A 21986-nucleotide genomic window follows, 5' to 3' on the forward strand; every position below is an offset into this window, starting at 1 on the left:
GTTAGCCTTGTGGGTGCTGTTTCCTCATGTATAAAATGGATAGTAAATCCCAAATATCTCACAAGAGGTTGGCTGCAGTGCCTCTTGTGAGATACACACCTGTAATTGCAGCTACTTGGGAGACCGAGACAGGAGAACTGCAAGTTTGAGGCCAGCCTCAGCAACTTAGCAAGACCCCATGTCAAAATAAAAAAAAACTAAAAGGGCTAGGAATGTATCTCAGTGACAGAGTGCCCATGGGTTCAATCCCCAGTATCCCAAAACAAAACACCCAAGTATCTCATGTGATTGTCATGAGTACAATATAGAAAATATAGAAAAGTACTTATTTTGTGTTTATACACAACATACCCTTAACCTATGTATACCAGGTTATGATCTGTTACATTTGTGGCACTTTGGTTTTTATGGTATTAGGGATTGAACCTAGGGGCACATTATCCCTAGTCCTAGAAGGACAACCCTAGTCCTTTATTTAAATTTTTTGAGAGAGGGTCTTGCTAAGTTGCTGAGACTGGCCTCAAAATTGCAATCCTCCTGCCTCAGTCTCCCAAGTTGCTAAGATTTCAGGTATGCACCACTGGACCCAGCTGTATTTCTGGTACTTTCTTCAATATTTCCCTACCCACACCAATTTAACAAAACAAATATAAAGGTAACATTTTAAAAATTGCTGTATTCAAAATTAATAATAAAATTAAGGGTAAACAGGTCTTAAAACAAAAGCACATAAGCAAAAAGAAATAATTTACACCAACCTATTAACCTAATTTTCAGAGTAAAGCCATTTCTAGTTACAGCACTGGGCACCAGTGTTCAAACTTTTTTTTTTTTTGGTACCAGGAACTGAACCCAGGGACACTTATAAAAATAAATTTTTATATTTTATTTAGAGACAGGGTCTTGCTGAGTTGCTTAGTGCCTTGCTAAGTTGCTAAGGCTGGCTTTGAACTCTTGATCCTCCTGCCTCAGCCTCCTGAGCTGCTGGGATTACAAGCATCCAATACTGTGCCTGGCTTCTGGTCAAACTTGACAATTCATTATTAAAAAAACAAAACAAAACAAAAAAAGAAAAATAGTAACAAAAGACTGAACACTAAGTAAAATCTTTAACAAAACCCAAATTTTGGATTTAATGTTTTAATTTTTAAATAACCAAACTTTATAATTTTATACATAATCCAATGTAATGCTAATAAAATTAGCATTTCAGCTCCAAGCGTTGGTATGTAACAGGGATAGTCTTCAAACCATGAGATACAAATAAAAATGAAAAAGAATATAGCAGAACAAAAACTGCAGACACTAACTCAGGGAAATACCTGAAGGCTTTACATCCTTTATTGACCATGATGGCTTTTGGAATTATGATTGTTTGACATGTAGAACCTTCGACATTTTAGATACAGCCTTTATTTTTTTTTTCACAGTAAGTTAAAAATCCATCGTAACACTCCGTAAGACTTCACTGGTCTTGCAAGTAGATTCTAGGAGTTTGTGATCTGATAAAAGAGTAACATGAAAATTTACTGTATTGCCCTAATTTCATACTTCCTTGTACACAATGAATCACTTTGGGAATCTATTCCAAGGGTTATATACACAAAAGTGTCAAGAATAAAATGTTCTCCACTCTTGCATAAAAATGTGTACAGTGTATTAGGAATGGAAAACTGGTTTTCCAGGGCCCAGGCTTCAGGGATTTCTGCTGCCAGAAGATGAAAGGCTCCTTCTGCTTTATTGCTTCTTTGTTCTGAGGATTAGTCATCCAACCCTGGCGTTTCCCCTTGTTGGATCCTAGATGCTATTCTAATGGCTTCTTCCAGAGATGGCTGTTCTCCAAGCTGAAACAGGAACATAACACATCAAACACTAACAACCTAAAAGCCACAGCCAAGAGAATGCTGAAAGGAAATGTTATATTCCACAAGTGAAATGTCTCTGTAGTTTTGGGGCTTGTTAAAAATATTATTCTGACCTAATCATTAAGAACACAAAACCAAATTTCTGCAGGGGAGAATAATACAGTTTCTTTATTTGGGATTTTGATAAACTGTTTATACATGCAAGGGACAAAAGGTAGTCACCTTGGCCAATCTGGAGATGGAGAACTTCTGGAGCTGTTAGCTTCTACACCTATAAATTAAAGAAAACCAACCTGGCATTTTCCTGAGTGCATTCTAACCCTTTATCAATTAAACATATGGAAGAAAATCATCCTTAAGGGGAGGGTATCTGCACCTAGCATCTAGGATTCTAGATTCTCTACTTGAATCCAGTGACTCTTCTCAGAGAATGGCTCCTTGCAGGTCTTCTGACATTCCCCACTCAATTTAGGCTCTGTATTTATACTAGGTTCATCTCCAAGAGTAGCTCTTAAGAGCTTTACAAAATACTGCCTAATTAGACTTTTATTTTGAGAGTAAAGATGGCTGGCTGGGTACACACAGGGACACATGCCTGAGATATTTTTCTTGCTATAAAATTTTCAAGAATATGCAGAGGGAGTAAAGAACAAAATGCTGGTCTTATTGAAATTTTTTAAAAGTAAGTTAGGTACCCAAATAAGTCTGTCCTGCTTTTGTGTGGGTTACATACAAAGCACAGTTCCTGAGTTGAGGGCTATTAGTAGCACTTCCGTCAGCTGAGAAGAGCTTGCCCTTGTACTCACCTGAACTGCAATCTGGGTGCCATTGGATGTTGCCACTAAGGTCAGAGGTCTTGTTTCTGTGGTTACTAAATGATGGCTGTGCTGCTGGTGCCCTATTTCTGATGAGGCTGTATGGAATGCTGCCAGGTCTTGAGCCACAATTGCAACCTTAAGTAAAACAAATAAGCAGTGCACACATGAAGAATTAAATCTATGACTCAAATAGGATAAAGTCTATTTAATGTGAGGGACTGTCTTCAAATTCAAAAGGAAACAGACTTGTGATCATAGACTTGTGAAGCCTATCACTAGAAGAGACCTTATACTATCCATTATGGACTCTTCTTTTTTATTTGAGGAAATTCAGGCTCAGAGAGAAGGGATGTATCTAAGTTTATGAAGCAAACCATTGGCAAAAGAGAGCAGAGGACACTGGAGAGGTAGACCTGCTATGCCAGGGATATGTGGTTGTACTTAGGATCTATTACCTGGAAGTGGTTGCTTGGAAAATTGTATTGGTAGACTACTTCACATTACAAATGATATTTACTTCTGAGTTTGGATCAGTGGTAGAGAATAGACTACTTTCTCCTGTTTACCTATTCCATTTAAAATTAGATTTCCATTTAACTAGGAAAAGTGGAAGGACCAGTAGCATTATTAATGAACCACATCATTTCTTATACTCATTTCCTATTTCATTCATTTATTTAATTTTGGTACTATGGATTGAACTCAGGGACACTTTGCCACTGAGCCACACTCCCAGATCATCTTACTTTTTATTTTGAGACAAGGTCTCTCTAAGTTGCTTAGGGCCTCACTAACTTGCTGAGGCTGGCTTCAAACTTGTGATCCTCCTGCCTAAACTTCCTGAGTCACTGGGATTACAGGTGTGTGCCTCTGTACCCAGCCTCATTTCCCATTTTAGACTCCACAGAAACTTTCTATATTCCTCCTGAAGCCTATAGCCAAATATGTTAACAGTGCTTTTGTGACTCTTACACCACAAATGAAGCTTTTCTCTTTTATTTTTTCAGTATAGGGGGCTAAACCAAGTAGTGATCCACCAATGAACTATGCCCCCAGCCCTTTGTATTTTTTATTTTGAGACAGGGTCTCTGCAAATGACCAAGGCTGACCCTGAATTTGTGATCCTCCTGCCTCAGCCTGCCAAGTAGCTGGAATTAAGGCACGCTCCACAGCACATGGCATAAACGTAACTTCTTTTTAAATTTTATTTATTTGGTGCTGGAGATTGAACCCAGGGATGATTTACTACTGAGTTACATCCCCAGCCCTATTTTAAATTCTGAGACAGGGTCTTATTGAGTTGTTTAGGGCCTAAGTTGCTGAGGCTGGCCTCAAACTTCAGATCCCTATACACCACTGTGTCTGGTTAATGTAGTTTTAAAAAATGTATATGATATAGAAAATGACAATTACTTTTGTTACATAATATTCTGAAATTTCTGGGCTGGGTATAGCTCATAACAGTATAACATTTGATTAGCATGCACTAGGCATTGGATTGATCCCTAGTACTGAAAATAAATAAAAGTTTTTTTCAGCCAAATTCAGAGGAAAAAACAAATTAAAACTTAAAATTGCTCAACCACAAGACTAGGATCCTAATTAGAATATACTCCATGTTGTATAAATATGTCAAAATATACTCTATTGTCATGTATATTCACAAAGAACAAATAACATTTCAAAAAATTAAAACTGCTGTTTTACTTGGCAATTAATCTACTAAAAATGGTAGATTTTTAAGCTATTAGATATTTAGCTTGCATCAAGTCTGCTAATGTTCAAAAAACACCCCAAAAAACCAAAACCAGATTTCAGTTCAACAATAGTAGTCGCATATACTGTTTGTTTTGTGCGGTGTACCTAGGGCCTTACACATGTTAGGTAAGTGCTCTACCACTAAGCAACAACCCCAGCTCCTGGAGTAGATTTCACTAGACTAAACCTCCTGAAGATAGTAATTATAAACTCTCTGACAAAAATATAAAAAAAAGCAAATTTGAAGGCATTGGAGAACCATAAAAAGCAGGGAAAAAAACTAGAGGGGATTCTCAAAAGAAGGGAACTGCCTGGGTTACATCTATATTTTAGATAGATTTTCCTCTGATGTACGAATCATCTTTTTAGCATTGAGTAACTTAGGGGCTCAGATAATGGAATCCAAGGCTGCCAGAATAGCTATCCATTGGAGGGATATATAAGAAAGGAGAGAACTAGAGATAGGACCCTCAAATCTACTCTTCTCAAATCCTTAAGATATATAAACCACAAATATGTGCAGTTTCCAGTAAAGTACCAATAAGCAGCTGCCAGGGGCCAAGAGATTTAAGTAACACTCATCAGAAGAAAGGCAAAATTTGCAATTTCAATCCTACCAAGTTGTGAGGGTTGGTAAACACCTCAGGCTTTTATATTGAAAAGCTGAAAGCTTAAAGCCCACACTCTTGAAGTAAAGATTATGTCAGGACTACATCGTGTACAACTGTAGAAATGAAAAGTTGCACCCTATTTGTGTACAGTGAATCAAATTGCAGTCTGTAAAAATAAAATAAAAATAAATAAATAAATAAAACAGCAATAAGTTAAAAAAAAAAAAAAAAAAAAAAGGCTCTGTCAGGACTAAAGATTCACTCTACGACCCAATAGCCAAACTGAAATAGACCTGCTTTCACAAAGTACAAAGTCCATGCTTGAAGATAAAGTGGTACAACATTAAGTATAAGAAGATTGATAATTTAGGATGAATATTGTAATTCCTAAATCAACCGCAAAAAAAGAAAAGAAAAACACAAGAGGATATAGGTAGGAAGTCTTTAGAGGAATTGAAGTACATATGCACCTAATAACTGAGTTCAAAAATCCTTAAAGAAGTGCTGGGAATGGGGCTCTGGTAGAGCACTTGCCTAGCATATATAAAGGGCCCTGAGTTCAATCCCCAGTACTGAAAAAAAAAAAAAAAAAAAAAAAAATTAAATCTTATAGAACATGCTGTAAGCACAACAGATTTAAAATAAAAAATCAAAGCAATATCTAGAAAAGTACCACATATTCAGAAATTAAAAAATATGTCTAAGTAATCCACTGTCAAAGAAGAAATGACCACAGAATAACATAATGTATCAAAATTTGTGAATTGAACCTAAAGCAAGTCTTAGAGGGAAATTTGTAGCTTTAAATTCTTATATTAGGAAAAACATTAAATAATTTTAGTGTTTATCTTATATCAACAGAAATAAAAGAGAGAGAAAAAATTAAACCAAAAGTAAATAGAGCCAGGTGCATGCCTGTAATCCTAGTAACTCGGGAGGATGAGGAGGAAGATCACAAGTTTGAGGCCAGTCTCAGCAAATTAGACAGACCCTCAGCAACTTGATGAGACCCTATCGCAAAAAAAAAAAAAAAAAGAAAAAAGAAAAGGATTGAGGATGTAGCTCAGTGGTAAAGTTCCCTTGGGTTCAATCCCTAATCTTCCTGGCCCCCGCAAAGTAAATAGAAGGCCCAGTGCAGTGGCATTTTTCTGCAATTCCAGTGTCTTGAGAAGCTGAGGCAGGAGGATCATAGAGTTCAAAGGCAGCCTCAGCAATTTAGTGAGGCCCTAAGCAACTCAGCAAGACCCTGTCTCTAAATAAAATATTTAAAAAGGGCTGGGGATGTGGCTCAGTGGTTAAGTACCCCTGGGTTCCATTCTTGGCAATAAATAAATAAATAAATGAATAAATAAATAAATGTAAAAAGTAAATGGAAGGAAATAATCAAAGTCTGAACAGAAATTAATGAAATAAGCCAGGTGCATGCCTGTAATCCCAAAGACTCAGGTGGCTGAGGCAGGAAGATTATAAATTTGAGGATACCCTTGGCAATTTAGCAAAACCCTATCTCAAAAAGTCTACAGGGTATTAGAACGATACTATCAATCACCGGTACAGCACTTCTGGTACCATTACCAACACACACACACATACACAAACAATTTTAAAAGAAAAATTTTAAAGATAAAGGTTTGTTCTGTGTAAGATTTTTTTCTGAGAATGATTAATAGTAAAATTCATGAATCCCTAGAAAGATGATCAAGAAAAAAGATACAAATTATCAGAATCAAGAATAGACAAGGGCTGGGTTGTGGCTCAGTGGTAGAGTGCTTGCCTAGCACGCATGAGACACTGGGTTCAATTCTTAGCACTGCATATAATTAAAATAAAATAAAGGTCCATTGACAATTAAAAAAAATATTTAAAAAAAGAATAGAAGAGCAACATCATTTCAGATCCTACAGACATTAAAGAATTAATAAGGAAATACTATGAATAATTTTGTGTCAAAAAATAAAACTGGTTTACTGGTTTGTATGTGCCACCACATCCAGCATGGCTATGCCATTTTACATTTTTACCAGTGATACTTTAAAGTTCCAATTTCTTTACATCTTTGCTAACTTTTTTTTTTTGGGGGGGGGTGTATAATAATTATTCTAATGGAGGTGAAGGAAGAGCTCACTGTAATTTTGATTTGCATTTCCCTAATGATTGATATTGAACATCTTTTTATGGGTTTATTGGCCTTTCTTGGGGGGTGGGGGAGTAACCAGGGATTGAACTCAGGGGCACTCAACTAATGAGCTACATCCCCAGCCCCTTTTTTATTTTATTAGAGACAGGGTCTCACTGAGTTGCTCAGTGCCTCACTTTTGCTGAAGCTGGCTTTGACCTCGAGATCCTCCTGCCTCAGCCTCCCGAGTCACTACTGGCCTTTTGTTTTAAATGTCTACTTAAGTCCTTTGTTCATTTTTAAGTTGGGGTTTTTATTGTTGTGCAAATCAGATCTATGATTTGCAAGTATTTTGGAGGTTATCTTTTCACTCTCTTGGTAATATCCTGTGATGCACAAAAACTTTTTTTTTTTTCTTCCTACAGTTAGGGATTGAATCATGTTTAGGCAAGTGCTCTGCTGCTGAGCCACACTTTGACAAAACCCAATTGTTTTATTCAGGTTTTTCCCTGCTGCGACCAAAAGACCCGACCAGAACAATTGCAGGAGAGGAAAAGTTCAGTTGAGGGCTCATGGTTTCAGAGGTCTTAGTCCATAGGAGGCGGATCCCATTACTCGGGGCTCTTCATGAAGGAAGAGTGTGGCAGAAGGAAACAGCTCACATAGAGATCAGAGGGCAGAGAAAGAGGTCTCTACTTGCCAGACACAAATAAATATCTCATAGCCATGCCCCCAATTAATCACTTTCTCCAGCCACACCCCACCAGCCTCCAGTTACCACTCAGTTAACCCCATCAAGGATTAATTCACTGATTAGTATAAGGCTATGTGCAGCCCAATCATATCTACTCCAAACCTTTGTGCACTGTCTGACGTGAGCTGTTGGGGGACACCTCATATCCAAACCATAACACCAATTTATCTAGTTTCTCCCCTTTTACTATCTATGCTTTTAGTGTCATGTGTAAGAAATCATTGCCTAGTCCAAGGTCATGAAGATTTTCATCTATTTTCTTCTAAGAGTTTTACAGTTTAAGCTCTTAAATTCAGATCTTTGATCCACCTCGAGATACTTTTTGTATATGGCATCAGGTAAGGGTACAGTTTCATTCTTTTGCATGTGGATATCCAGTCTTCCCAGTACCATTTGTTGAAAGACTGTCCTTACTCCTTTGAATGGTCAATTTTTAAGACAAAGGCAGCGGGTATAACTCAGTGGTAGAGTGTGTGCTTAGCATGCATAAGGCACTGTGTTTGCTCCTATGCACTGACCCCCAAAAATTAAGAATGAGAAACCCAATTGTGGGAGGGGAAGGGGGAAAGAAAGAGGAGGGGATTGAGTTAGGAAGGATTTCCCAGTGCATGCAGAGAAATAGCTGCAGCCAATTTAAGTATAAAAGCAATTCACAGGTTGAGTCCAAATATCCCAGAAGCTAACATTGCCCAAAGGCCTACCACTGCAGCAGAAGGAGTAGTGGCAGCATCTGGTCCTGAAGTGAAACCCCCATCCCTTGTATTATTTCCTGTTGCTGGAAGCTGCCTGGTTTCATTCCATCTTTCTAAGCCTTAAGTCCTGATTAGTTTCCAGACCCACAACCTACAGACAGTTTACATAAGAATGCTTGCCTTAGGGTCAGACTTGCAATTGTAATTGATACAAGGTATATTTACCTAAGCTGGGCTATAAACTCATCCTGGAATCTTTGAACCATGGAAATGACTGCAAACTGATTAGGTGGGACCATCCTGTCCACAAGATAGCCTGAAGGCTAGTATCTATGTTTTGTTTTGGTCTCTTTTAAAATATAAAGGTATAATTAGCATATAGTAAAAATGAATGAAAAAAAATGCAATAATGTTAGGTAGTCTGTTGAATTCTGACACTTAAATACATCTCTAAAACCACTACCTAAAACAAAATATGGAGTAATTTCTTCATATTCTACTTAATTTCCCTCCAAAATGGATTAATTCTGTCTATCCATAGATCATATAATTGTTCATATGTATCCTAGTGGAATTGCTATGTCATAGAGATGTTTGACTTTATTTTTTGGTACTCAAGATTCAACCCAAGAGAACTTTACCACTGAGTTATATCCTCAGCCCTTTTGATTTTTTATTTTGAGACAAGGTCTCACTAAGTTGCTGAGGCTGGCCTCTAACTTGCAATCCTCCTGCATCAGACTCCCAAATTACTGGAATTTCAGGTGTGCATGCCTGGCTAAATAGAATCATAAAATATGTGTTCTGGTTGGAGTTGCTGAATCATAAGTACAGGTTTTTTTTACTTTATAAGAAACTACCAAATGATTCTCAGAGATGGATGTTTTATTTTATACTCCCATTAGCTGCTTCACATCCTTGTCAACATTTGGTTTTAGATTTTAGCCACTGTGTTGGGTCTGAGATGGTATCTCATAGCAATTTTCATTTGTTCTTTCTTTCTTTCCTCCCTCCCTTCCTTCCTTCTCTGCTGGGGATCAAACCCAGGGTTTCTGCTAGACAAGCATTCTACTGATCTACATACCCTTAGCCCCTTATTTTGCATTTCTTTGATGACCAAAGATGTGAACTTTTTTTTTTTTTTCTTTTTTTTGTCTTATAGGCCATTCATAGACTATATCTTCTTTGGGGACAGGTCTATTCAAATAAACAACAGAAATGATAGAATGATCTATACATTTAAAAAGTTCATCTGGTGCACCCACACATGCCTGTAATCCCAGCGACCAGGGAGGCTGAGGCAGGAGGATCACAAGTTCAAAGCCAGCCTCAGTAACTTAAGAAGGCCCTAAGCAATTCAGTGAGACCCTGTCACTAAAATATAAAAAAAGGCTGGAGATGTGGCTTAGAGGTTAAGTGCCCCTGGGTTCAATCCCCAGTACCCCCCCCCAAATATATTTGTTGTTGTTCATTTTTAAAGGGCTGTCCATCTTTTTATTGTTGATTTGTGGCTGTTACATATTCTCAATGTAAGTCTGTTGTTAAACAGATGTATATATAGTGTGTCTTTTCCCTGTCTGAGAGATACCTAATCCTTACCTTACATTGTCTTCAGCGAGCAAAATTAACTCTAAATCCAATATATCTGGTTTTTTCCTTTCCTTTTCTTAGTGCCTCTTCTATTCTGTCCAAGAAATCTTTACCCTGATGTTCAAAAATATTTGCCTCTCTTCTGGAAGTTTTATGATTCTGAGTTTTGCATTTCAACGTAAATAAGACCTCTAACTTTGTTCTGTGTTTGAAGATTGTTTTTGCTAAGCCAGGCAAGGTGGTGCAAACCTGACGTCCCAGGAGGCTGAAGTGGAAGAATTGCTTAAGCCCAGGAGTTAAGAGAACTACCTGGGCAACATAGCAAGATTCTGTCTCCCTGTCTCCAAAAACAGACTGTTTTGACTTTTATAGCTTCTTTTTGCATTATCATGTGAATTTTCATATCAGCTCAGCTCATTCCAAGCCAGGTGGTATGGTGCACATCTGTAATCCCAGTGACTCAGGGTCGAAGCAGGAGATTGCAAGTCTGAGGCCAGCCTGGCCAACTTAGTGAGACCCTGTCTCAAAAGAAGTTAAAAAGGGGGTAAGGGTATAGCTTGGTGGTAGACTGCTTCTCAAGCATGCAGGAGGCCCTGGGTTAAATCTCTAGTACTGTGGGGATGTATTGTTAAGGTAGTTCTGGGGACCATGACACAGTCTTTGAAGATGAAGTCTTTGAGATCAGTAGATCTGAGCTGGCTCAGAGACATTTCTTGCATAGGGGGCTAGAGTTAACTAGCTGGGTGTGTATGGCTTTGTTCTACTGTTTCTCTTTTGGGTTTAGGCGTATATCTTATCTCACTGAACATAACCTCTATGTGGGCACAGACTGTCCCTTTCACCATTTTACTCCTTGTATGTAATGCAGCTGATGTGAAATAAATACCTGTTGAAAGACTAGGCCCAAGGATTCTTTCTATGCTCCCAAAAATCTTTCTCTGATAGATGAGTTCATTTCAATTTTTTTTTTTTTTTTTTTTGTACTAGGGATTGAACCCAAGTGTGCTTAATCACTGAGCCATATCCTCAGCCCTTTTTATATTTTATTTTGAGACAGGGTCTCACTGTTGCTTAGAACCTTGCAAAATTGCTGAGGCTGGTTTTGAATTCACAATCCTCCTGCCTTAGTCTCCCAAGTCTCTGGGATTACAGACATGCCTGATATCCATTTCAATCTTAATAGTAAGAAATGGGGAAACAAGATGGTGGAATAGAGGTACCCTTCATGTGACTCTACAAGTGAGAAGAGTCAAGACAACAAAGGAGAAATCATATTCTGAGGAGAGAAAAAAAGGAAGAACTTTGGGAACCAAAACAGTAGTGACAGGAAACCTAAACAACAAGGTTTAAGAGAATTGAAAAGATAGCTTAAAGAAAAGTTCAAAGCAATTTGCAACAACCCTAGTTCCCTGGCCAGGGATAAGGAACACAACACTTCAAACACAATGTAAGTTAGAGAATGCAAACAACCTGGATTATAACAGCAGACCAGCAGTCCTAACTGTAAGAACTGTGGTTCTTACAAGCTTTAAACCCATTTTTGAGATTCAGCCTGAAAGTGATTTCTCCTGCACAACAAGCTAGCTTACATTATATCATCACATCATTCAGCAAACTCTGAGTGCTATAACCAGGAGCCATATTGAGAAGGGTCATGTAGGGACTAAACTGCTCTAGGGATCAGCAAACTAGGAAAAATCAGAACTGAGTTCCTGCAGACACCCTTTGCTTTGACTGGGTGGGAGACAGTCATGCGAGACTGTCATGGTTTGGGAGAATGTCTGATGCAAACCTGAGAGGTTTAAAATCTGGAAGCACAGGCTGTGATGGGGAAGGGAATAGATGGCACAGCAGTTTGTGATTCTACCCTGTGATAAGGAGACCATCGCTTATGGTTTCCCAAGGAGGCCAGGTCCAAGAACTCAGAGACCAATGCTGGCAGAAAACTACAAGGCCAAGGTGGGCAAGCTGTTCAATTCCTGTGTCCCCACTGAGCACAGAACTGGGAGTCTGACTGCTTCCTCAACTCTTGGAGGCATTCCCGGAATATACAATAGTTTGGTTATTTGCTATAGCTTCAGATGCACAGACTAGAAACCTCTGGACTGATGTGGTCCACATGCCACTGAACCTCAGTCAGCAAGAAGGGCTCTTGGTAACCCCAATGTTCACCATGCCAATGAGTGCAACATACAGTTTCCAGAGGGAATACAGGCCTGGTGCAGTCAGCATTTCCTTAACCTGCCCTGTGAGAAACTTAGGGCACACCTGCATACTCCCAAAACTTGTTCTTATATGAGCCGAGAGGAACACAACAGGCTTCAGCTGCAGCACACTAGCCCCCATATCTGGTAGTCCAACATCAGAAGACCTGGAGAGAATTATCAACAATCCAAGCACCTCAGTTGGGAGGAATTTTTGACTCCCTCTGCCCTCATTTATCCTTTTATATTATTATTTAAGATTATTTCTCATTATTTTTTCTTACTTTATTTTATTTTAATGCTTTAATTGGATTTTTTTTCTTCAAAATTTTCTTCTTTCTTCTGTTTCCTCCTCTTTACTATTCTGTTATCCTTCTTTTTTTTCTTCTCCCCGCCCCCCCTGTTATACTAGAGATAAAATCCAGGACCTCACATAGGCTAGCCAAATGCTCTACTAATGAGCTACATCCCTGACTCTATTTTTCAAAAAAAAATTTTAGTTGTTGATAGGCCCTTATTTTATTCATTTATTTATATGCGGTGCTGAGAATTCAACCCAGTGACTCACACATGCTAGGCGAGTGCTCTACCACTGAGCCACAACCCAGTCCATATCCCTGACCCTTAAGTCTTTTTATATTTATTTATTTATTTATGCTACCAAGACTTGAATCCAGGGATGCTTAACCACTAAGCCACATCCCCAGCCCCTTTACTTTATCTAGAGACAGGGTCTCACTGAGTTGCTTAGGGGCTGGCTTTGAACATGCAATCCTTCTGCCTCAGCCTCCAGAGCCACTGGGATTACAGGCATGTGCCCTCACACCCAGCTTTATTTTGTGTTGACACTGTGTTTTGCCAAGTTGCCCAAGCTGGCCTCAAACTTGTGATCCTCCTGCCTCAGCCTCCTGAGTAGCTGGGTATACAGGTGTGTGCCACTATGCCTGGTCCTTTTTTATTGTTATCAGTGTTGTGATTCTTGTCTTATTTTTTACTGTGTTTCTATATATAGTTTATTTTTATGTTGTTGTTACTGTTGTTTGTTTTCTTCTTTCTGAGTGGTCCTGGGGGATTGAGTCTGGAACCCTGAGCACACTGGATGGGTGCTTTGTTACTGGGCTACACCCAAGCCCAGCTGGGAGAAATTGTACCTTACTCCAGCCATGACCTCACCCCAATCAAACCTTGGTAGATACTTCAACTTAAAGAAGACCTGGTCCCAAGAAGGCATGGCTAAGGGGGTCCTGAAGTCCTGCTTCTGGACAGTCATTGTCAGCAAAGAGAGTAAAACAACAATTGTGGATATCATATCCATAAGGGACCTCAACATAGGTTGCTCCATACACTGCTGACAACACTGTAGGAATAATCATAGAGTGTACACCCCATATACTCATTTTTCTACAACACACCTGTCTGAACTACCAGAGGAACCCTACTCCTGTGAGGCCTACAAAGAAAGTGAATCCCTCAGCCTCCAATACAGAACACACTGTGTCAAAACCCACTAATCACAGCCAAAGAAACCATAGAAAAACTACATTATAAAGTTCATTTGCAAACTCAAAACTACTCAACAAACTGATATGCCAGGGCTCACTGTCAAGGGAAGGATGCTCACTAAGAAGAGCCTCACATAAAATTAGAAGAGATATCTATCCCAATATATGCTTAAATCTCAACACAAAAAAATATGAAAAAACAAGGCAACATGACAACTCCAAATATTCATAACTCTAATAACTGATTCCAAAGATAATGAAAGGGATGAGATGCTGGAAAAAGAATTCAAAAGAATGATTTTTTAAACGATTGAATTAAAAGATGATACAAATAAGTAGCTGAATGAATTAAGAAAGATAGTGTAGGCATAAAAGAGCAATTCAATAAAGAACGAGAATTTCTGAAAAAGAACCAAAGAGAAATCTTAGAAACAGAGCTTAATAAGTCAAATAAAAAGCTTAGTTGAAAAATCTCACAAATAGACTAGATCAAGTAGAAGAAAGAATATCACAGCTTGAAGACAATAAGCTTTGATATTATCATATTCAGACAGTAATGAACAAAATAAGAATGAACAGAACATACAAGATTTATTGGACATCATTAAAAACTAAGCACACATATAAATGGAATAGGCAAGGGAGAAGTATAGGTTAAAGGCCTCAAAAACTGTAATGTGAAACAACAGCAGAAAAATTCCTAAATCTTGTGAAAGATATGGACATGGAGGGATAGAAGGCATTTAGAACCCCAAACAGACATGATCAGAAAAGAACTGCTTTATGACATATTATAGTTACAGTGCCAAAAGTATAGAATAAAGAAATAATATTAAAAGCTGCAAGAGAGAAGCACCAAATCGCATATAAAAGCAGACTTGTCAAAAGAGCAGCAGATTTCTCATCAGAACTGTAAAGAGTCGTAGGGCATAGAATCATGTATTTTAATCCCTGAAAGTAAATAACTGCCAACATAGATTACTACATCCAGCAAAGTTATCCCTCAGAATTGAAGAAGAAATAAAGATTTTCTAGGGTAAGTATATACACTACAGGAACTAAACCAACATTACAGAAGACACTTGAAAGAATCCTACACCCTAAATAGGAAGCAAGATAAACAATCACGAGCTAATAGGAAAGAATAAATGTCATTAGAAGAATAGAGCACTAAATGAGAATTAGAAAAAAAAATCAGACATTAGAAAAACAAAACGGGGCTGGGGAGATAGCTCAGTCGGTAGAGTGCTTGCCTTGTAAGCACAAGGCCCTGGGTTGGATCCCCAGCACCTCAAAAAAAAAAAAAAAAGAAAAAAAGAAAAACAAAACAAAATGACAGGAATTAGCATACACTTTTCAATAATAACCCTATATATAAATGGTCTTATTCTCCAATTAAAAGATGCAGACTAGCTGATCAAATTAAAAAAAGAAAGAAAGAAAGACCCACTGTGTGCTGTAATGACTCCCTGAAATCCCAGCTACTTGGGAAGCTAAGGCAGAATGATCAGTAGATTGAGGCCAACCCAGGAAGCTTATGGAGGCGCTCTCAAACTAAAAAATAAAAAGGGCAGGGGATATTGCTCAGTGGTAGAGAGGGCCCCTGTATTCAATCCCCAGTACTGACAACAAAACAAAACAAAACACATGATTAAATCAACAGATGCAGGAAAAGTCTCTGATAAACTCCAACATCCCTTTGTGATAAAAGCCCTGAATAAACTAGATAAAGGATGATACCTCAATATAATAAAGGCTGTATGTGACAGTCCCCCAGCCAACACCATACTTGAATGGGGAAAAAATGAAAGAAAGTATTTCCTCTATAATCAAGAATACGACAAAGGGCACATGCCTGTAAATTCAGCAACTTGAGAAGCTAAGGCAGGAAAATTGCAAGTTCAAGGCCAATCTCAGCAATTTAGGCCCTAAGAAACTCTGTAAGACCCTGCCTTAAAATAAAAAAGGGCTGGGAATGTAGCTCAGTGGTAACCTGGGTTCAAAAAAAAAAAAGAAAGAAAAGAAAAAGAATAAGCGTGTCCACTTTCACTACTCTTTTTTTTTTTTTTTTTTTTTTTTTTTTTTGTGGTGCTAGGGATTTAAACCCAGGGCTTTAGTGCTTGTGAGGGAAGCACTCTCCCAACTGAGCTATATCCCCAACCCCACTTTCACTACTCTTATTCAATATAGTACTTGATATTTTAGTTGGAGCAATCAGATGGGATTGCAAAAAAAGAAATGGGATACAAACAGAAAAGGAAGAAGTTAAATCATCCCTGTTTGCAGATGATAGAATTCTATACTTAGAAAATCCTAAGGACTCCACCAATGATTTTTACAACTGATAAATTCAGCAAAGTAGCAGTATACAAAACCAATATACAGGGCTGGGGTTGTAGTTCAGTGATAGAGCGCTTGCGTAAGCACGTGTGAAGCACTGGGTTTGATTCTTAGCACCGCATTAAAATAAATAAGTAAAATGAAGGTACTGTGTCCATCTACAACTACTAAAACAAACAAACAAAATACAATATACAAAAATCAGGCCAGGGCTGGGGAGATAGCTCAGTTGGTAAAGTGCTTGCCTTACAAGCACAGGGCCCTGGGTTCGATCCCCAGCACCACAAAAAAAAAAAAAAAAAAAAAAAAAAAAAAATTAGGCCAGATACAGGAGACCTAGACAGAAGGATCACAAATTTGAGGATGGCCTCAACAACTTAGTGAGGCTCTCAGCAACTTAGTGAGACCCTGTCTCAAAATAAAAATTAAATTAAAAAAGGGCTGGGGATGTGGTTCAGTGACAAAGTGCCCCTGGGTTAAATCCCCAGTACCCAAAACAAAAAACAAAAATCAGTAGTTTTTCTATACACCAATAATGAACTGTGAGAGAAAGAAATCAGGAAACTAATCCCATTCATATTAGCACCCCCACATCAAAATATAAAAATACCTAGAATAAACTTACCCAACAAAGTGAAATACTTCTACAATGAAAGTTATAAAACAAAGAAGAAAGAAATTGAAGAAGAAAGACACTAGAAGATGGAAAGACTTCCCATGTTCACGTACTGGGGAATTAATATTGTTAAAATGGCCATCATGTGGAGTTGGTAAGTATGCCCAGGCCAAATAGTCAGGCTGGATACGTGGGCAGTGACTCCAAAAGAGTGAATTTCTACTGCACATGCTTCAAATATGCTAATCTTAAGGGTCTAGATATACATTCTCTAATCACTGAACTTATCCAGGTGAATGAAGCACCCAAGATGGGCTGCTATACTTAAAAAGTACATGGTCTTATTAGCCCATACATGAGATTCCCTGGTCCCCTGCCACACTGAGATGATCTTTACTGAAAAGGAACAAATTGATCCTAAGCCAAAAGAGGCTGCACAAAAGAAAAAGAAATCCCAGAAGAAACAAAAATTCATGGCACTGGAATAAATTCAGCATAAAAGAAATGCAAATAAAAGTTAAAAAAAAAAGTCATACTATCAAAAGGTTGTCTACAGAATCAATGCAATCCCATCAAAATACCAAAGACATTTTTAACACACACACACACACACACACACAAAATCAACCCTAAAATTATATGGAAGGACAAAAGGCCTTGAACAACTAAAGAAATCCTGAACCAAAAGAAAAAAAACAATGTTGGAGATATATAATACCTTATTTCAAAATACACTATAGAGTCACAGTAACCAAAACAGCATAAAACAGACATGTGCCATCAGATGCATTGACATATACCTCAATACAGCGATTCAGGAGGCTGAGTGAGGTAGGAGGATTTCAAGTTTGAGTCCAGCCTCAGCAACTTAGTGAAGCCCTAAGCAACTTAGTAAAAGCCTGTCTCAAAATAAAAAATTAAAGGTTGGGAATGTAGTTTTGTGGTAAAGCACTCCTGGGTTCAGTCTTTGGATTCAATCCCAAGTATAAAACAAAACAAACAGAAAACAGACATGTAGATCAAAATACAAAAGGGAAGCAAAAATAAGCCCACATCCCAACCATCTGCTTCTCAAAAAAATTGCCAAAAGCACGTCAGAGAAAAGTCAGCCTCTTCAACAAATGGTGCTGGGAAAACTGGAAATCCACATGTAGAAGACTAAAACTAGATCTCTATCTTTCACCCTGTATAAAAACGAACACAAGGCTGGGCATGGTGGCGCACACCTGTAATTAAAGTGGCATAGGAGGCTGAGGCAGGAGGATCACAAGTTCAGAGCCAGTCTCAGCAACTTAGGGAGGCCCTAAGCAACTCATCAAGACCCTGTCTCTAAATTTTTTTTAAAAAAGGATCAAAGGCCTTAATGTAAGATCTGAATCTGATAATATTAGAAGAAAACATATGGAAAATGCTTCAAGATACTGGCACAGGCAATGACTTCCTGATTAGAACTCCAACAGGCCAGGAAATAAAAGCAAGAATTGGCAAATCAAATTATATCAAATTAAAAAGCTTCTGCAAAGGAGAAGAAACAATCAACAGAGTAAAGAAACAACCTATAGAATAGGAGAAAATCTTTGCTAGCTATTCATGTGATATAGGATTAATATCCAGAGTATATAAAAAATTCAAGAATAGCAAAAGAATAATCCAATCAATAAATACACAAATGATCTGAATAGACATTTTTCAAAAGGTGTACAAATGGCTATGTGAAAAAATGCTCAACATCTTTGGCCATCAGAGAAATGCAAATGAAAATATGCTGAAGCCAGCATAGTGATGCATGCTTGTAATCCCAGCAACTCAGGAGGTTGAGGTAGGAGGATCCTAAGTTTGAGGCTCGCAAGGCCCTTCAAAACAAAAAATCAAAAAGGCTGAGGATATGCTCAGTGGTAGAGCTCCCTGTGTTCAATCCCCAATACCACAAACAGAACAAAACAAAAAGTAACAAATGCTGGTGAGGATGTGAAGAAAAAGGAACCTTTATACACTGTTGGTGGGAATGTAAATTAGTACAGCCACTATTAAAAACACTAAGGAAATTCCTTAAATTAAAAACAAAACTACCATGATTCAGCTATACCACTCCTGGGGGTACACCTGAAGGAAATGGAGTCAGCATACAAAAAAGATCCCTGCATATCCATTTACTGTAGCCAACACATGGAATCAGCCTAGGTGCTGATCAATAGATGAATGAATAAAATAATATGGTATATATGCACAATGGAGTATTAAAAAATTCTCATAGAAAAGAATGAAATCCTGTCATTTGTAGCAAAATGGATAGAAATGGAGGCCATCATGTTAAATAAAATAAGCAAGACACAAAAGGACAAGTATTGTATGTCTTCTCTCATATGTGAAAACTAAAAAGAAAAAAATACATGATCTGAAAATAGAAGAGGTACTATTAAGGAAGAGAGGGAACCAGAGAGAAGAGGGAGAGAGGCGAAGACAGTGGAAGGTAGATATGATGAAAGCATGATATATGCACATACAGAAATGACACACTGAAACCCATGAATCTGTACAATTATAATGTGTTAATTATAATAAAAACAGAAAAAAATATGTATGTTGAGTTTATTTAATTCTTTTTGTGGCACTAGGGATTACACTCTACCACTACACTACAGCCCCACTGCCCCCACCTTTTTAAAGGATATTAACAATGCGAATCTTTTAAAAAATACCTTTATTTATTCATTTTTTTAAATGTGGTACTAAGTATAGAACCCAGTGCCTAAAGGCAAGCACTCTACCACTGAGCCACAAACCCAGCCCCCAGCCCCTTTTATTTTTATTTATTTATTTTTGGTAATAGATTTAAGAGCCTTATACTTCTAAAGAACGATCAAATGAAAGATCTAGAGATAAATATTGTATGGATATAATGGAATCCTAGTACTAAGACCACAAATAAGACTTGGCCCACATCTACTTCCAATGACTCAGATGTTTCTTTCAAATGAATTGATGATTAAATTTCCAAAGTTCTGAAATGGCCAACAGACTATAGAAAGACATTTAGGTACCTGCTCAAATCACCAGTTTCAACAAACTGCTAGCCTTGATTCAGGGCCAAATTATTTTTAATTCTGAGACAGGGTCTCACTGAATTTCCCTTAAACTTACAATCCTCCTGCCTCAGTGTCCTGAGTTGCTGGTGCACACCACCCAACCCAGCTTATTGTTAAGTTTAAAAAACAAGATGCAGAAAAGTATCATTTACTGTCATTTAAAAAAAAAGAAAGAAGGGAAGGCAACTATTTATTTGTATATGCTTAATAAATTACTAGAAGAACACGCAAGAGATTAATAAAAGTGAATTATTTATAGGGGCAAGAACTGAGTAGAAAAAAGGGAGGGATGGGAGAAGACTTTTCACTATAGATCTGTATATATATTTTTTGACCATTTTTTTTTTCTGGGGTAGTGCTGGAGGTAGAACCCAGGGCCTCATGCATACTAGGCAAGGGCTGTACCACTGAATTATATCCCCTGCCCCTATATATATAAGTTAATTTTTCAAATGAATTAATTTAAGTATATGATGATGATGATGGTAATAAGAAGAGCTACCAGTGAGGAACACTTAATATATAGCTGGGCTGAGTACTTTACATGCATTATCTCATTTAATCCTTATATCAACCTATGGGGCAGATGGAACTCACTCCTAATTAAAGATGAGCAAAAAATCAGACTCTGAGGGTTAATTAGGCAAGAAATTGCAAAATTGGATTCAATATGAAGTTTGTATGCCTAACCACCATCCTATATATTTGTGTAACAGATTTTTTTTCCATATGTGTAACAGTTTTAATATGGGTATATGTATTGACTGATATAACAGACAAAGGTAATTACCTGCTGCCCTTCTGAACCCTCGGCGGTGACCATAGCAACAGAGTGTGTTCCTGCTGAAGAGATGACTGCGTCATGAGCAGGTACTGTGATGGGTGTGCCATCCTGCGTTACCATTGTGATGGTGTTGCCAATGGCCTGCATGTCAGCTTGAGATATGTTGACCTGTAACACAGTGCCTTTTACAAATCAATGCTTCATGTTATATTTGGCAATCTTAGTTAAGGACTGGGCCTAACCTTACAAAAGTTTACTCTGTGGAAGCAAATAAACCTTTCGTAATTGAATAAATTCTTCTAGTCATCAGACAAATCAATCTTTTTCTTTTCTTTCTTTCCTTTTTTTTGGCATTAGAGGCACAGAGGCACTTTACCACCGAGCTACATCCCGAGCCCGTTTTATTTTTTATTCTTGAGACAGGGTCTCACTAAGTTGCTAGGACCTTGCTAAGTTGTTGGGGCTGGTTTTCACCTTGCAATCCTTCTGCCTCAGCCCTGAGTCACTGGGATTACAGGCATTTGCTACTGTGCCCAGCAGTGTTTCTTTTTTCTTTTCTTTTCTTTTTTTAATACCTTTATTTATTTATTTTTGTGTGGTGTGTGTCTCACATGTGCTAGGCAAGTGCTCTACCACTGAGCTACAAGCCCCCTCCCAGCCTACAGCAGTATTTCTTAAATGATCTCTTCCTCTCCATCCCTGTTGCTAATTAACAACCTTATTTTTCTCTCATCTGAATTTCTTCAGCAATCCAACTCCTTTCCAGGTATCCAGCATAACTATTTCCTTAACCATCCTCTACCTTAACACCTTTCTAAAACAAAGCAAATCAAGTCTCATTATTCTACCTGCTTAAATCCCCAGTTATTTCCTATTCCCCAATGTCCAGACTTCCTCTATGGCATTCTTTTTTTTTTTTTTTTTTTTTTTTGTGGTGCTAGGGATTGAACCCAGGGCTTTGTGCTTGCAAGGCAAGGCAAGCACTCTACCAACTGAGCTATATACGCAGCCCCTCTATGGCATTCTTGACCTTTCATGATCTAGCCTTTACCAACTTCCCCAGATCATCTTCCACTGCTTCCAAATCTGTATCTGACTCTCCAGTCACAAATGATTCCCAGTCCTAGACAGAGTCAATTCTATTTTATTTTCATGACTTTGTCCTTCCCTTCATTCTTAGCATGACAAGCTTATGAAAATTCTTCAAGAACCAACTGAATGATTATTCTCTATGACATTCTCCAAGATTC

General features: G+C 38.0%; 1 protein-coding gene across 7 annotated transcripts in view; it reads right to left on the reverse strand.

Moving 5' to 3' along the window:
- Positions 1-1104: 1104 nt before the first annotated feature.
- The window catches only part of ZNF143 (zinc finger protein 143), a 67567-nt gene continuing 46685 nt past the window's right edge, over positions 1105-21986 (reverse strand). For 5 of the 7 annotated variants that reach the window (XM_079104280.1, XM_079104282.1, XM_079104279.1 and 2 more), the window contains 3 exons: positions 20743-20904; positions 2672-2818; positions 1105-1844 (listed from right to left, as the gene is read on the reverse strand). In XM_079104280.1, coding sequence (XP_078960406.1) covers positions 1761-1844; positions 2672-2818; positions 20743-20904 — 393 coding nt within the window. In that variant the 3' untranslated portion in view covers positions 1105-1760. Of the gene's footprint in view, positions 1845-2087; positions 2137-2671; positions 2819-20742; positions 20905-21986 lie in introns of all 7 variants that reach the window. The other 2 variants (XM_079104281.1, XM_079104285.1) reach the window with 2 other exon arrangements.

Source organism: Sciurus vulgaris, assembly GCF_902686455.1.
Source record: "Sciurus vulgaris genome assembly, chromosome: 11".
Lineage (NCBI taxonomy): Eukaryota > Metazoa > Chordata > Mammalia > Rodentia > Sciuridae > Sciurus > Sciurus vulgaris.